The 16,985-nt window shown below is 37.4% G+C and overlaps 1 protein-coding gene across 1 annotated transcript in view; it reads right to left on the minus strand.

Annotated features, from left to right (window-relative positions):
- The window catches only part of LPCAT2 (lysophosphatidylcholine acyltransferase 2), a 62,321-nt gene that overhangs the window by 45,005 nt on the left and 331 nt on the right, over nucleotides 1-16,985 (minus strand). The window contains exons 2-7 of the mRNA XM_029213459.1: nucleotides 9,357-9,496; nucleotides 7,859-8,076; nucleotides 6,434-6,546; nucleotides 4,459-4,519; nucleotides 3,316-3,374; nucleotides 2,018-2,052 (exon numbers count right to left, since the gene is read on the minus strand). Coding sequence (XP_029069292.1) covers nucleotides 2,018-2,052; nucleotides 3,316-3,374; nucleotides 4,459-4,519; nucleotides 6,434-6,546; nucleotides 7,859-8,076; nucleotides 9,357-9,496 — 626 coding nt within the window. The remainder of the gene's footprint in view (nucleotides 1-2,017; nucleotides 2,053-3,315; nucleotides 3,375-4,458; nucleotides 4,520-6,433; nucleotides 6,547-7,858; nucleotides 8,077-9,356; nucleotides 9,497-16,985) is intronic.

The raw sequence follows: 16,985 nt of genomic DNA on the forward strand, positions 1-16,985 counted from the left end.
AAAAAAAAAAAACACACAAATGAAAGCACACACAAGATCTCTTTAAACTTGACTTGTCCACACTACAGACAAACCAAACAACACTTCTTAGACTGACATAAAACAGCTTTTCCAAGGCTTTCCCTTCTTGATGGTTAGTCCCTGAGTCTCCTCTCCCCTAGGACATCTGCTTTGGTGTAAAATCCCTTCCCTAGATCCTGAGTCAGAGTAGTACTTGGAGCCAGGACAATTGAGAAAACTGATTTAGAAGTAAGAGACACAGTGCTAAATATAACATGAAGACCAGAAGATAAAGGTGGAAACAAGAGGTTACCACACGTAAGTGTGATGTGGCACTTGGATAAAACAACGTTGTATCTTTAGAAGATTTTGTGTTTGTTTATAAATCCTAAGAAATCTTTAACTCTGAAAATACTTTTTTTCCTCTCTTTCTTTGCTGAATTCTATTTTTCCCCCTCTGTCACACATTTCTCAGGTTAGAGCCTAGATTAACTCAACCACTCTATTTATCCCTGATTTCCCTTCCAGAAAAGCTTCCTATTTGACCTTCACATCCACCAGCCCAGCTGCAAAACCAAAAAAAGTCACAATGAACCCAAAGTCACTATCTCTATGAGGACTTAACTTGTAAAGGCCCCAAGGATGACACACCTCTGGAAATTTAAATATGTTATCCCCTCAATTTTCAGGCACTTCTTTTTCTAAAATGCTCTCATACTACTTGTTTCTCCTACTTTCCCCTTGTATAGAAGTTGAAAACCAGGAATTCGTAATTAGTAATGACAGGAAATACGTATTCTTGCCAAGGGAATAGACTGATTTCCTGTAGGGTTAAAGATAGCATAATGTGTAGATACCTTTTACAATTTATGTTTCTTATTTTTGGTGTTGTTTACTTAACTTCAACTACTAGGGACTGAAGTATAACAGGAACATAAATGTCTCAGGCATATCAATGTTTATTAACACATGTAATTGGCTATTTAAATGTATCATTTCAAAGCAACTTACATACACAAAAAAATGGAGAAAATAAGTATGTTTTAGTTAAAAAAATCTAATTTTCAGAAGTTGTTTGGATTGTCTACAATGTACTTGAAGGCAAATGATGATTTCTTTTAAATATTTCCAAGTGATTGTCACCTATCCATCAATAATTTGAGCTCTGTGTATAACAGTATCAAAAGGCATTACTTCATAAGTCCTGGGAAAGTCCTCAAATCCAAAATATAAACAGGCTGTCTTTTAAAAATTTTTTTAAGTTTGGGGAAGGTTTATTTGTTTTTTCTCTTCTGCCACCCAAAGCCAGCCAGGTTCCTTGAGGTGAAGACAGATGGGTGTCGACACTCCATGCAGGTAAAGGACCAAAGGAGGCACGTAAACAGGCAGGGGAGCCAAACAAAAGAACTTCTTGAGAGTAAGTAAGATTCTACATGTTCTACTCTTTTTAAAAGGTCTATTTCACTTCAGCTAGCTTAACAGTGAAACTGTATTCTTCTCTTCAACATTTATAGAAACTGCTGATCCTTAGGCTCTTAAAATCCAAGAGTGGAAGTGAAAGCTTGGTTAGCTATTTCCTCAACTCAAATCAGACACATCACAACTATTTCAGGCCATATGACTAAAATGCTCTGGACTGTTTAAACGAATACAGTAAAATAAAGATGGAGACACCAGATAATGCTAAATTTGCAATGGGAATGAAATTACAAAATTTAAGCTAAGTAGGATTCAAATGAGATCACTGGAATGTTTCTTAAGAATTGGTAGATAAACACTTGAGACCCATTAGAACATGACAAACAACTAGAATTCTGCACATGGCAGACACTGGGGTTTAATGGGCAAGATAGTTATGCTCTCTACAGAAACTTCTCAGTTACAAGATTCAAGGATCTGATTAGAAATCTTTACTTCTACAAAAACAAGGCTTTTTTTTTTTTTTAAAAAAAGAACAAATTCTTTTTCTTCACTCGAATAAAATTTATATAAACTAATAATAATATAAGCAACTTACAATTTATATCCTTGCCATGTCCATGTCACAGTATCCTAGAATAACAATAGTATTTAAACTGTTAGTTCAGAGAAAAAATACCAAATAAAACAAAAATTTTATTTTGATACTGAATATACTTTCTTTATGAATTAAAAGCAATATGCTGAAAAGTAAGACAAGCATACTATTATTGTTAAACAAGAGTGAACTGATCTATAAATTCTTGGATCACATGTCTACATGGCAAAGATCTGTCTTCCATATGTAACCACCTATCTTTTTATGGAATTAAGTTGCTTTGAATTTTTAAAAAAACTTGTGCATGCTTAACTATTTTTCTCCTAATATGAACATATCTGGATAATTAACTGGCTTACAAAAACCAGAATACATCAGTTCTTAAAAAAAAAAGTTTATTTGGGGAAAAAAGACTACAGTAGTGAGGTAGTACACAGTGAAAGAATTTGAGTAAATGACAAATTCAAACCCACAGGTAGAAGTACACTGAGTAAAAATCTGATGAATTTTAATTTTTTAACTACAAGTGTCCAAGGTTGAGAAATAAGCCGCTGATAGAAAGTTGAATGGATTAAGAACTCAATCTTAAATGACACAGATGCTTAATAATTACATCCTGGCTCTTATGTAAATTCTCTAGTAAAGAAAGCTCCTCTCCAAAACAGAACATCCCTCCCCCTGCCAAAAAACCACTTTTTTTAGGAAAATGGTGACGCAGTCAATACCCAGAAAAAGACAAAGCTCCTCGCTGGAGCAGAAGAGTATTTCCTGAGCCCACATGGACTTTCTATAGGATGTTAGGTTCTTTTCAGATATTTCCTTACTTAAGCTACTTGCCAAGTGTCACACAGCTATGAAGTACTGAGCCCGTAATTAAACACCAAGCCTCTTCCAAATTTATCCTACTACTTCAATCCTTCTCCACCAGTAATGACCAGTGAATCAGGAGATTTCTCCTTCTAAGCTTAATGAAAACTACAAATTTATGAGAGTTTTCTGAAGTCCAGTCTAAGAGACCCTGAATCTGAGACTTAACCATACCATCACAGTGACTACAGGGTAGAAGCTAAGGAAATATCTTCCTTATTGCAAAAGCAATATGTCAAATTGGTATCAACCAATATGTGCCTATCTTGCAAATTTTTAAAAACTAAATTGTAGCAAGGAGAATGAGTCTACCCATCTGCTCCCACCATTTATCTATTCATCTATTTTATTTATTCAAACAAAAGGGGTCCTAGAGAATTTGTGCTGTTTGGAATGTTGAGATTCTTCCCATAGTAAACTACGATGCTTACCAGCTTGTTTGGGTATCTGAGGAGAACTGGCTGCACTGGAACTCCTGGAATGAAGGCCCCTATAACCATATAGTGAAATTTTATAACATGCTCTTTATATGAACACAAACTTTACAGTGAATTTAAAAATTAATAATAAATGATGTAAATATGTTAAATGTTTTAAGAGTACATATAAACTATTGGCTAAATGTTGGTAAATCCCTAGTGTTAGCCAAAATGACAGATTTCTGAATTCAGAAATATGTAAGCAAAATATTAAATGTTAAGCCTAAGTCACTTAAAATATTACTTATATCTCCATTTGTTTTCATTTGCCAAATACCTATTATTCAACAGGATTAAAAAAAACAGTAATGATGAAACCAAGACAAAGAGAAAATAAAGAAAGAAAATCTAGTTGAAACCAAATGCTTGAACCCTAAACTATCATACTTGCTAGAATTGAGTTCTAACTTTGGCTCTGAGCATTCTAGCAGCCAATACAAAAACATTTTAAAGTATTAATAATTACTGTGAAATGACATATGAAATTACAAATTACTATAAAATTCACAACTTCATAATATATATATATATTTTTTGCGGTACGCGGGCCTCTCACTGTTGTGGCCTCTGCTGTTGCGGAGCACAGACTCTGGACCCGCAGGCTCCGCAGCATGTGGGATCTTCCCAGACCGGGGCACGAACCCGTGTCCCCTGCATTGGCAGGCGGACTCTCAACCACTGTGCCACCAGGGAAGCCTTCATAATATTTTAAAAAGGAGTGAACCTTAGAAGGAACTGAAGGTATTTTAATGATAATTGAAGTAGGTTTTCTAACTTGATGACATAGGACCCCAAGTGTCTGTGAGGGTTATCTTTGGAGGAAAAGAAAAATCTGCTAGTGGCTTCTGCTCACACACACACACACACACACACACACACACACACACACACTGGACATTCCAAGGAAGAAGGGGTTATGATACCAAAAGAGAAAGCAAAGGAGTGAGTTCTGTGGATCCACATCATTCAAAACATTTTATCAGAAAATAAGAAATGCTCCAAGCAAACTGACAAGTTATTTTGTATATTTATTATCAGATCATTGAGAAATCTTCCATACTACTTTGTCACAATACATAATTTAATTGATCTCACCTGGTTTAAAAGTAATCAAACAGGAACGATTAGTACAAGTACCTTCTGGGAAAACTAGTATCTTGGGAGAAAAGGAATAGATTTAATATTTCAGTCTAATTAATAGATTAGCTCTTTACTTGCTTTCTTAAGACTTTGCAAATAGTTGCCAATTTTTATAAAGCAAAAATAAAATAAAAGGCTAACACTTGATTCTAGTGAAAGCTAGAATCTGATTATTCGGTTTTGCTCTAAAAGAAGTGTAGTCTGACCATTAAGATAACTAGAAAATGAATTAAAGCTTTGAAGAGAGAATACACATAGTAAATATTTCTTAATGATGATGCTAATGATCTGAATAAACTTCGAAGAAGATGTAGACCCTGAATCATGGTCAAAGTGTGCATTTTAGGCAATATTAAATGCTTTCTTCTACTGCTGTACACCCTTAACCAAATCATTTCCTACTTCTTTGTTTCAGTTTTCCCATTAAATGATATTCCCTCTTACAACATATAGCTTTGGGACGTACTGAGAAAAAAGGAGGAAATGCCTACAATATGCTTTATGCTTACTTCAATTCGTTGACATATGGAATACAATTTAATGTCCTTTTTTGAGGAGGTGTTTTTAGCTTTTAATATACTTCTTTATGTTTTCCACACAAAAGATATGCTGTACAGTTCCTCATTAACTGAACAGCATAGCAGCTTCATTTTTCTGAAGCTTTTAGAATTTAGCAATGAGTAAATTGCTAGGCACATAAAACAAAAAAGAAAATCCCTGCACTAACAGCAGTTAGTAATGGGTATTTTATAATAATTAGAGGAGGAAAACATTATTAAGCTAAATTGTCACAATAACAAGTTATTTTTAAAATAAAAATTGTGAATAGGTGCAGTTCCATCCTCCAATTAAAAAAAAAACACCAGGTTTCCTACCCCAATCGGATACAATATCAAATATGATTCATGGAGTGAATATTCTATATACTATGAACAATAAATTAATATAGAGTAAATCATAAAATCTCAAGAACTGGATGGGGCATTAAAAGTCATATAGCATCTCTAATGCTTGAATTCTTTTTACAATATCCCACCCAAGTTGTTGCTTAGCCAATGCCTGAACATTCCAGAAACAGATTCCAAATCAGACCATTCTAATTCTGGACAGAAAACTTGAGATGAGCAAAATGAACTGAAATCTACCTACTTGTTAACTTTCACCCACAAGTCCTAGATACATTCCTTGGAGCCAAGAGCAAAATCACACCCTTATTCCAAATGTCATTTCTTCCCAGTGACTTTTTAAATCATTCCTTACATGCCTTGGTTTCTAAAACCTCCTGGTTGGTCATATGCCTCTTGGTACTTTAACAACTACAAATCACCATGAGTGGCCAGATCACCTCAGGACCATGAGTTCTGCTAGAGATCACTTGTTTTCACCTGGGCAAAGATAGAGGGGTACTTATCAGAATCACCCATGAGGCTCCATTTATGCAATAAATGTTGCCCCTTCCACACCTTCAAAAAGCATTCCAGGGGAAGGAGGTGGTGGGATGGTAAAATGTGAAAAAGTTCTACAGGTGATTCTAATATGCCCCTGAACTAAAAAGACTGTCTAAATACACTTCAGATAAACTTAAGATTTTAATCATTTTCAAAATAAACCCACCATATTGTTGAGTATAACTGAGCTTCAGTATCTCATCTTTAAAAGGGTAAATAAATTCAGAGGTAGAGAATTACTTTTTATGACACAAAGTAAAAACCAGTTCAGAGTTTGGAGACTAAAAAAGAATGATACATTTAATTCCACAGAGTATCTCATGGGGAAGAGGACTTTTTAATCCTCACTCATTTATTCTGCTTCTAGACATCTAGCAGAAGGTGTCCCCCAGTATTGGATCTGTGGATCCAAATGAGTATGTATACAAGTGTACAATAAATAAACTTTCAATATATTTAAATAAACATCTACTATGTTTTACCTGGGGCCATTCCCCTCCTGATGTGGCCCGCCTTATTATTTCATTTATTGTGTTTTTTCGAGAATCTGGATCTACACGGGACACCAACACTGGTTGCAGAGCCCGCAATATTCCTTTAAAACAAATGAAAAGTCACAACTAAGTCATTTTTGGGGCTAAAGCTACTATAGCAATGATACCAGATAAATCATAAAACAAATTGTATGGAAAATTAAAATGATAGCAAATCAAAGAGAACAACTTAAAAAAGCCCTCTAATTCAAAGTTTATTAGAACTTAGCTTCCAGTTTCAAAAGGATAGGTGGATATTTAGACCTAAAAATATTTCACTGATTTAACAGAAGTTAGCAGCAGGAATATGAAAAGAAGCAAATGCAGTTTTCTCCCTAAAAGACTTCTTCCTCAATTGACATTAAACGTTTGGAATATACTATAAGATTATCTTGTTTTATTTCAGGAATATCCTGCAAACCGATTATGTGAAGTCATAGTACACATGGGTAGGAGGCAATTATTATTTATCTTACTAAAATTTTCAGCGCAATAGTCTTTTAAGTAGGTAGCTTCCTAGCACATGCAAAATAAACCTCAATTTACCAAAAGACTATTGCTAAACAACTTTTGGGGAAAATGTCATATTACACAAAGCAGGGTGGTTACCTTAAGAAAAAAGAGAGAGAGAGAGAGAGAGAGTCTGTCTTTCTTAGATGAATGACAAAGCTGTAAGAACTACTATTATTTCTCCAGAGTACCAAGGCAACATCAGGCAGTTTTCACACGCACTTTCTCACCACTTGATGCTTGGCAATAACCTTGGGACAACTGGTAGCAGTTACTTGGAGACTAATCCCCTGGGGAGAGAGCAAAGCATCTGGTGGGAAAAACATTTCACTTGCTTCATTATTTTTTATGGCAGGAAGCATTAATTGTTCCACATCATAATTTTCAAAGAGTTACACATTTGTCCCTCATGGAGATCTGGACAATAATGAAGAAAACAGAGTTAGGAGAAAAGACTTAGTGCATTTATTTATCAGTCTAATACCCTAAAGAGAAATTCACTGAAATAGCATGTAACCAGTGCTTTCACAGATTCTTAGATTAAATTCTCTCTCCAAAAAATCTACCATGTTTGGTATTTAAAAACTGTTCTTTTTGGCATATTTAGGAGCAGAAAGAGGTGATGGTGCAGTGACAGAGTTTAGACTTAAAAAGAATGATAAGGGTACAGATAGGGAAGTCTTTAATCTTTTTTCATAAATTCATTCTTGTGATATAGTACCTCATTAAAGCAAGGAAATATGTTTGAAGTGTTTTATTATTTTAAAGTTTTTTAAAAGCCTACCAACGAACTATACATGATTTTCTAAATTGAAAGCATGAACATGAAAATATTTTATCTCTGTTATCTTATAAAGTACTTACTGCCAATCAGAGGCACCTGCACATTCTCATGTCGAGATACTATAGAAGGTAACCCAGCCACAACACAGGCAATTCCATCAAAGAATGTTGAATGAGGGGCAACAACAAAAATTGGTGCTTCCACAGGACTTGCAATCTTTCCTTTCACGGTAACTATAAATCCCATTGAAAAGAACATGGCATGGCCTAGAAACTTCAAGACTGGCTGAGTAATTTTCCTTTGGAAATAAATACAAAAAAGGACATAATTAGCTTTGCCAACTGCAGCTAACAGCAGGGTTTTACTCTAAAGCACAATGCAAAAACCAAGACAAGCTGGAGCACTTCATTTTAAAACGTGAGCTAAGAAGAATAGCTAACACTTCAGTGGAGCTCTTTCTGCCAGGCACTGTTCTAAGTAATTTATGCATATTAATTTCTTTAATCCTTAGCCCAATTTTATGAAATAGATAGCATTTATTATTATCCCCATTTTATAGACATGAAAACTGAGTCCCAGAGAAGTAATTTTCCCAAGGCCATGTGGCTAATAAGTGGCTCCTTTATTCTGTGACTATAAAGTAACAAGAATGAATCTTCAACATGCATCCACCACTGAGAAATCCAAATCAGTACTGTCCTTCAAAGGAGTCACCTTGGAAATCTATATTTGTGTAACAAGGATGCTGCTACCTCCCAAAACTTTTAGAACCGGTATGTGGAAATTGTCCTCGGAATTATTTTAGGAACAAAATTTTAAAAGTAAGCCTTATTACCTATATCATTATAGCCCTTAGACATCATCAAGAATCTTAAGAAGTAAATTTACCATCTCACTTCTCTGGAACAAAGAAATTTCAATTCCAGAAATAGAATTGTTTACTCTTTAAAAAGAATCTGTCATTAAAGATTAGTTAATTCATCAAATTGTGCCAGGAATTGTGTTGGACACACAAGACAAGTAAGATCCAGTCTCTGTCCTTGATAAACTCAGATGAGTAGAGAAACAAAAAAATAGCCCTGGAAGTACAAACACATGACAGACATCTCAGTATGTGAATAAGCATTATAGCTTTGCATGAAAAATGTCTCCCATAAGACATCCAGTGGGAGCTTTAAAAAATGGGCTTCCTATAGAATTCTCTCAACATTCACATAATAATATAGTGAGGCGCTATTAAGCAACTAACTCCTGAGGATGTTTCCCTAACTTTAATTTCACGGTAAGGAGAAGTGAGACACAGAAAACCAAAGAACTTTTCCAGAGGGCACAGGGAAATGACCGATCTCTCCTTGCCCTGTAGTTTAGAGTTGAGATCTCTATTTATTTAAAGATAAAGAGCTAATCTCTTCACAGAATTTCTATACCTCCTATTTTTTATTTTTAGTGACACAGCCTGTAAAAACTATATTCCAAAATATCCTATATTCAGAGTCATAATTGTTGTTCACTCACTAAAATTTGACAAACTCTTCTTTATCTTGATTTTCCTAATATTTAGACATAGTTATTTCTTACCTCTTCCAACCAGTTATTGGGTGGGTCAGCTTTTCAGGACAGCATGTTGTTGAAATTGCAGCAAATGGCCACGCCAGTAATAAAATTAATGCAAGCAACAGGGCACGAATTGGAAGCAGGATAATTCCAAGAAAGAAAATCTGAAATCAAAGTTGATTAAAAAAACAGATGACGTTATTTTAATGCTGTAGTTATCAAACAGAAATACATAAGAGGAAAATCTTATGCTATTCATACATTCACTCAAAGATGAATTGGGCATTACCCTATACCAGACAAAGATCTAAGCACAAAGAAAATAAGACATTGTATCTGACCTCACAAAGCCTACAAAGCAGCAAAAGAAACAGGGAAGAAAACCAAGTACTGCCTGATCTGTATATCAATGAATGTGAATAGGGGCTGCTGGGGGAACAAAGAAAAGGTTTGTTGGACTTAGTAGTCAGGGAAAGCTTCCTGGAGGAGTTGAAGCTGAAACGTCTTGCTTTAAGAAGCAAGCAGAAGCTGGCAAGGTAAGAGGGGGAAATAGTTTTTTGAGAGCTATAAGTAGGATGAATATTAGTAAAGGCATTAGAGTGTGAAGAAGTAAATGTATTATTTTATATACCTGCCAGTCCTTTATAACTAACAATAAGGAGATGGGGGAGGAAATACAAGAAATAATAAAAACTAAATAAGAATAAGAATAAAAACTAAATAAATAAGAACAGCAAATAATACTGAGTGCTTACTATGTACCAGACACTCTAAGCACTTGGCATGTAGTAACTTATGAGTCTTACAACCTTAAGCTGTTTTACATACAAGAAAGGAGTGGCACAGAGGGAATTAAGTTAAACTGCTTAAGATCACACAGTGAGTGGCAGAACCAGGATTTGAAACCAATGTGGTTATAAAGCTCTTGCTCTTAATCCTATCCCATAATGTCTTTCAAGTGAAATAAACTATCCTTATACATCACAAATTGTCTTCTTTTTTTTTTAGCCAATTACACTACTCAAACAGTGCTGCCCTTCTTGTCTCTATTGGCCCATAATGTGAATCTGAGCATCATCAAATAATTTATGAGAAATGCCAAAAATATTGTAGTTATCAGATCTCGATCAAATTATATGTGTACATGTGTATGACTGAATTAAAAATTACATACAGGGCTTCCCTGGTGGCGCAGTGGTTGAGAGTCTGCCTGCTGATGCAGAGGACGCGGGTTCGTGCCCCAGTCCGGGAGGATCCCGCGTGCCGCGGAGCGGCTGGGCCGGTGAGCCATGGCCGCTGAGCCTGTGCGTCTGGAGCCTGTGCGCCCGGAGCCTGTGCTCCGCAACGGGAGACGCCGCAACAGTGAGAGGCCCGCGTACCACCAAAAAAAACAAAACAAAACAAAACATACAAGGAAATATACAGACCTTAAATGTATAATCAATGAGTTTTGATAAATGTGTACTCTTGTAAACATCACCTCAATCAAGATAGAGAACACATCTGCCACTCAGAAAGTTGCCTCATACCTCTTTCAGTCAATCCTTATCCTCTTAGGCAACGAATGCTGGATGTCTATCATCATATATTATTAGTTTTGCATGTTCTTGAGTGTCATATAAATGGAATCATACATTATGCATTCTTGTGTGTACTTCTTCCACTTAACATAATGTTTTTGAAATTCAACTACGTTGCTTTCGATGTCAGTAAGTCATTCATTCTACTATATGACCATATGACAATCTGTCTATTCTCCTGTTGATGAACATTTGGGCTGTTTCCAGTTGTGGGCTATTATGAATACAGCCACTACAAACATTCTTCTACAAGCCTTTTTGGGAATAGTTGCTTTCGTTTCTCTTAGGTAAATACCTAGGAGTGGAATTGCTGGGTCATAGATGTAGTTTAACTCTATAAGAAACTGGCCAAACAATTTTCCAAAGTGGCTGTATCATTTTAAAGTGTTACTGGTAGTGAATGAGAATTTCAGTTACTGTACATCCTTGCTGACATTTGGTGTTTGTAGTCTTTTATAAAAATCAATTTTACTAAGGCATAATTTACATAAAATAAAATGCACCTATTTTAAGTATGAGATTTTCAAATGCATAACCCTATGCAGACACCACTATAATCAAGATATAGATCATTTCCATCACCCAGAAAAGTTCCCTTGTGCCTCTTTGGGGTTTTTTTTTGTTTTGTTTTTTGTGGTACGCGGGCCTCTCACTGTTGTGGCCTCTTCTGTTGTGGAGCACAGGCTCCGGATGCTCAGGATCAGCAGCCATGGCTCACGGGCCTAGCCGCTCCGCAGCATGTGGGATCTTCCCAGACCAGGGCATGAACCCGTGTCCCCTGCATCGGCAGGTGGACTCTCAACCACTGCGCCACCAGGGAAGCCCCCCTTGTGCCTCTTTGCAGTCAATATATCCTCAGTGTATAGCAACCACTGACAGTCAGTCTTTCTTTCACTATAGTTTTTGCCTGTTCTATATTTTCATATAAATGAAACCACACAGTATGTACTCTTTTATGTCTGGCTTCTTTCACTTCATATTTTTGAGATTCAACCATGTTGTCATATGTATCAGTAGTATAGTCTTTTTAATTGCAGAGTAATATTCCACTGTATGAATATATCACATTTAATCTATCCATTAATCTGTTCAGGGACATTTAGCCTATTATAAGTTTTTAGCTATTATGAGTAAACATTAATGTTTGAGTCTCTATGTGGACATACATTTTCATTTGAGTCTCTATGTGGACATACATTTTCATTTCAATTGTTGGGCCAGGATATGCCAAACTGTTTTCCAAAGTAGTTGTATCATTTTATATCTCCACCAACAAAGTATGAAATTTCCTGTTGCTTCACATCCTCATCAACATTCAGTGTTGTCAGTCTTTGTAGCCATTCTAGTGGGTGTAAAATGATATCTCACTGTGGTTTTAATTCATATTTCCTTGATGAACAATGATGGTGAGCACATTTTTTCATGTGCTTATTGGTCATCCCTTTAACCTAACTGTCTGTTCGAGTCTTTGGCCCATTTTTATTGGGTAGTTAGTCCTTTTCTTATCAATTTGTAGGAGTTCTTTATATGTTCTGTTTACAAGCCCTTTTTCAATACATGTATTGAAAATATTTTCTCCCATTTCATGGCTTGCCTTTTCATTTTCTTTATTTTTTTTTAAATTTAATTTATTTATTTTTGTCTGTGTTGGGTCTTTGTTGCTGTGTGTGGGCTTTCTCTAGTTGAGGTGAGCCGGGGCTTCTCTTCATTGTGGTACATGGGCTTCTCATTGTGGTGGCTTCTCTTTGTTGCGGAGCATGGGCTCTAGGTGCGCAGGCTTCAGTAGTTGTGGCACACTGGCTCAGTAGTTGTGGCTCACGGGCTCTAGAGCACAGGCTCAGTAGTTGTGGCACACGGGCTTAGTTGCTCCACGGCATGTGGGATCTTCCCAGACCAGGGCTCAAACCCGTGTCTCCTGCATTGGCAGGCGGATTCTTAACCACTGAGCACCAGGGAAGTCCGCCTTTTCATTTTTTTAATGGTATCCTTTCATGAGAAGAATTTTAATTCTGATGAAGACTAATTTATCAATTTTTATTTTCTGTTTAGTTCTCTTCTGCATCCTTTCTAAGAAATCTTTACCTATCTCAAGATCATGAAAATATTTTATATTTTCTTCTTCTTCTAGAAGATATATGAGTTTTGCTTTTATGTTCAAGACTATGATCCATCTTAAATTACTTTCTGTGTAGTGTGCAGAAGGGATCAAGTTTCTTTTTCTTTTTCTTTCTTTTTTTTTTTTGCCATACGCGGGCCTCTCACTGTTGCGGCTTCTCCCGTTGCGGAGCACAGGCTCCGGACACGCAGGCTCAGCGGCCATGGCTCACGGGCCCAGCAGCTCCACGGCACGTGGGATCCTCCCGGACCGGGGCACGAACCTGCGTGCCCCGCATCGGCAGGCGGACCCCCAACCACTGCGCCACCAGGGAAGCCCATCAAGTTTCATTTTTATCCATAGATTTATCTACTTGTTCCAGAACCAATTCCATCCCCCCTCCTTTTTTTTTTTGGCTGTGCTGAGGCTTGCGGGATCTTAGTTCCCCAACCAGGGACTGAACCCTGGCCCCAGCAATGAAAGCGCCGAGTCCTAACCACTGGACCGCCAGGGAATTCCCCAGAACCAAGTTTTGAAAAGACTTGACATTCCCCGATAAATTCTCTTGGCCACTTTGTCAAGAATCAATTGAACATACATGTGGGCTCTCTATTCTGTTCAATTGATCTATTCATCTGTCCTTCTGTTGATACTACCCTACCCTCTTAATTGCTGTAGCTTTCTAGTAATTCTTGACATAAGGTAGTGTATGTCCTCCAACTTTTTCTTTTTCAAGCTTTTTTTGGGCTAATATAGATCCTTTGCATTTCCACATAAATTTCAGAATTAGTCAGTTTCCACACAAACAAAAAGCCTGTTGGGATTTTTGTTGAGATTTCAATGAATCTATAGATCAATTTGGGAGGAATTATCATCTTAATAATGTCGATTCTTCAAACTTATAAACATGGTATATCTCTTCATTTTATGTAAATCTTCATTAATTTCTCACAATGTTTTGTTGTTTTCATTGTAGTGGTCTTACATGCTTTTGGTTAATATATTCCTACGTATTTCAGGTCATTTTATTGCTATTATGAGATTATTTAATTTCATTTTGCAATTGTTTGCTGCTAGTATATACACAAAGTTGATTTAAAATTTTAATCTTTAAACATTATTAAGATGACAAAATCAATTCTGAGTAACTCTGTCGAATTAAAAGGATTACCCATTATATTGCCATTTGGTAATACGTCATCTCTGTATGAAGCCCTTCTTTCAACACTCTATTGGGATTATTTTCCTCTCTGGATTTACTTCATAGCACTTACTAAAACATGGAATTATATAATTCTATACTTGCTCGTTTAACTTTTTCAGTGAAATACAAGCTTTAAATAGGCAGGGTCCTTATTTCTCTTGTTCATTGCTATGTCTCCGGGGATTAACAGTGTGCCTGGCACATAGTAGGCATCCAACAAATATTTTTGGTATGGTAAATGACCCCACAATTACAACCACTCATTTTAATTCCATATTCTATTGAGAAAGTAGAAGCTAGGCTAATTTTTTATATGCCATTGCGTAGCAGACCCTTAAACGGCCAAAAAAGAGAAGGGGGAAAAAAAAAAAAAGAGAAGGGGAGCAATAAAGCTAAGCCCTATAATGAGACACAAAAGTCACAACAGTCCTTAAGCAAGACGTTGATCATCATTTAGGATTAAATTTAGTCTGATTTAATCATATCAAATCATACTTAAATGCAAGTATATCAATCTTTTAAACTGGATAATACAGACAACATTGTTTTTCAATCATGTCTATTTAAATTTTCCTTTTACCCAGACTGTTCAAGCCATTGAAACTACCTTGGAATCTCTGGTCTACATGCATTTTTAATTTTGTTTTGTTTTGTTTTGTTTTGTTTTGTTTTTTTGCGGTACGCGGGCCTCTCACTGTTGTGGCCTCTCCCGTTGCGGAGCACAGGCTCCGGATGCGCAGGCTCAGCGGCCATGGCTCACGGGCCCAGCCGCTCCGCGGCATGTGGGATCTTCCCGGACCGGGGCACGAACCCGTGTCCCCTGCATCGGCAGGTGGACTCTCAACCACTGCGCCACCAGGGAAGCCCGCATTTTAAATTTTTAAAAAAATATCGAGACTATATTCATTTCTATCCAATCCAAGTGGTAAATTTTAAGTGCAGTATACAATTGTAGATAACAAAGAGCATAACTATCAATATTAAGATCAGCAAACAATACCAGATTCTTTCACACATTATCTCACTTAAATTTTAATCCCTCTTCCATGTATTATTATTCCAATTTAATAGATGAGGAAAGTGAAGTTCAGAGAGGTTAAGTGACTTGGCCAAAGCTATACAACTAATAAATGGCAGGGCCTGAGCAGGTTTTCTGACTAAGACTAGTGATCTTTCCATCATCCTACAACTCTTGCAGGGTTATTTGAAAGTGCTCTCAAAATGGTTGCAGGCATGCTATTAAAAAAAACCCCAAAACTCAAAAAACTTAATAATTTACTCCAGGTACAATATAAATACTTATAAATATGCCACTTTGAGCCTCTCTCCAAAACATGAAGCCAAATAGACGGACATGACTTTCATTTAAGTATGACCGATTTGACTCAATCAGACCAAAAGGAACCTTGGATGTTAGTCAATGTATTTATTGTTTCAGAAGTTTTAAGATATAAAGGGAATATCTATCCATTTAAAGACATGAAGATAAAATTTTGAAACATTTAGTTCCTTTACAAAGAGGTATTACTACATCACTATCTTCCTCTTCCTCTCTCACATCTTTCTTCAACCAGACACCCACCTACCATTATTCTAACCACCACCCCATGCTGCTTAGCCAAAAAGTGCGTCTGCGTTTTTTCCTGAAGATATTCACTTAACCTGCTTCCATCGTGGAGAACAACAGTCTCAGGGCACACAAGTATGCCGTGCAAAAATTACACTATTTCAAATCCAAAGTAAATAAATGGGTGAGATGGACAGGAAAATATTAAAACCATTTTTTCCATGCAGAACACAAAGGACAAACGTAGCTTGCATAGTCTATCTTGTTCTCTGATCACTAACTTCACCAAACAGGAAGTCCAAAGAGCGAGTGTAAGTGCTAACGGTAAATGCAGCGTTTTACAAGAAAAAGGAAAGGACAGGGAACTTCCTTTTTGTATGTAGCTGTTTTTAAGAATGAAAGAAAGTCTGAGCTGCTTCTCATCCTTGAATGTAGAAGTGTTTGGGTGAAAACTGACTCAGGACCAAAAACTCTTGAATACCTTAAGCTGCCCCATATTATCCCTTTTCTTAGACTGTGATTTCCCGTCCTTGATGCCCCTGCTCAGCCAGAGCATCCCAGCCTTTCTTCTTGTTCTAATTCCAGACCTGGGTTCCCTGCCTTCTCCCTTACTCTTCCCATCCCAAACTGACTCCTCTCCTTCCCTGCGGCAAAGCGAAAACTTCCCCAAACCCACTCTCCTGTGCTACGATGACCTCCCACTAGACTTTCACACACTCAAGTCGAAGTTCTCCCACAGTCGTTCCCTCTTCTCAGCATGGAATGTTTCCTCTGCCAACGGCCCGCCTGCTCAGCCTCCTCCTGTTTAGGACCTTCCTCCAAGGCCCACCTGTTCTTTGCGTCTTCTTTTCTCACACACGCCCCCAGACCATCCTCCAAGGGCCCTCAATTCTCCCTCCCGCATCTCTGTCCCCTGCAGACTCATGGCCCCTTCAAAAGCCCTCTCCTCTCAGATCTACACCCCTGTCTTCCTCAGAGCCTTGCTTCCCAGACTCACGCCCTCCTCAGCCACTCCCCTCTGACAACAACCTCCCCTGACAGGCCCAAGCTCCCCTCAGACTGCCTCCTCTCTCAGACCCACGTCCCTCCCCTGAATCTGCGTCCCCTGTCAGACGTCCCTCCCCTGGACCTGCGTCCTCTGTCAGACGCTCCTCACCTGAATCTGCGTCCCCTGTCAGACGCCCCTCACCTGGATCTGCGTCCCCTG

This window comes from Monodon monoceros, unplaced genomic scaffold, assembly GCF_005190385.1.
Source record: "Monodon monoceros isolate NGI ecotype Baffin Bay Population unplaced genomic scaffold, NGI_Narwhal_1 Super_Scaffold_10, whole genome shotgun sequence".
NCBI lineage: Eukaryota > Metazoa > Chordata > Mammalia > Artiodactyla > Monodontidae > Monodon > Monodon monoceros.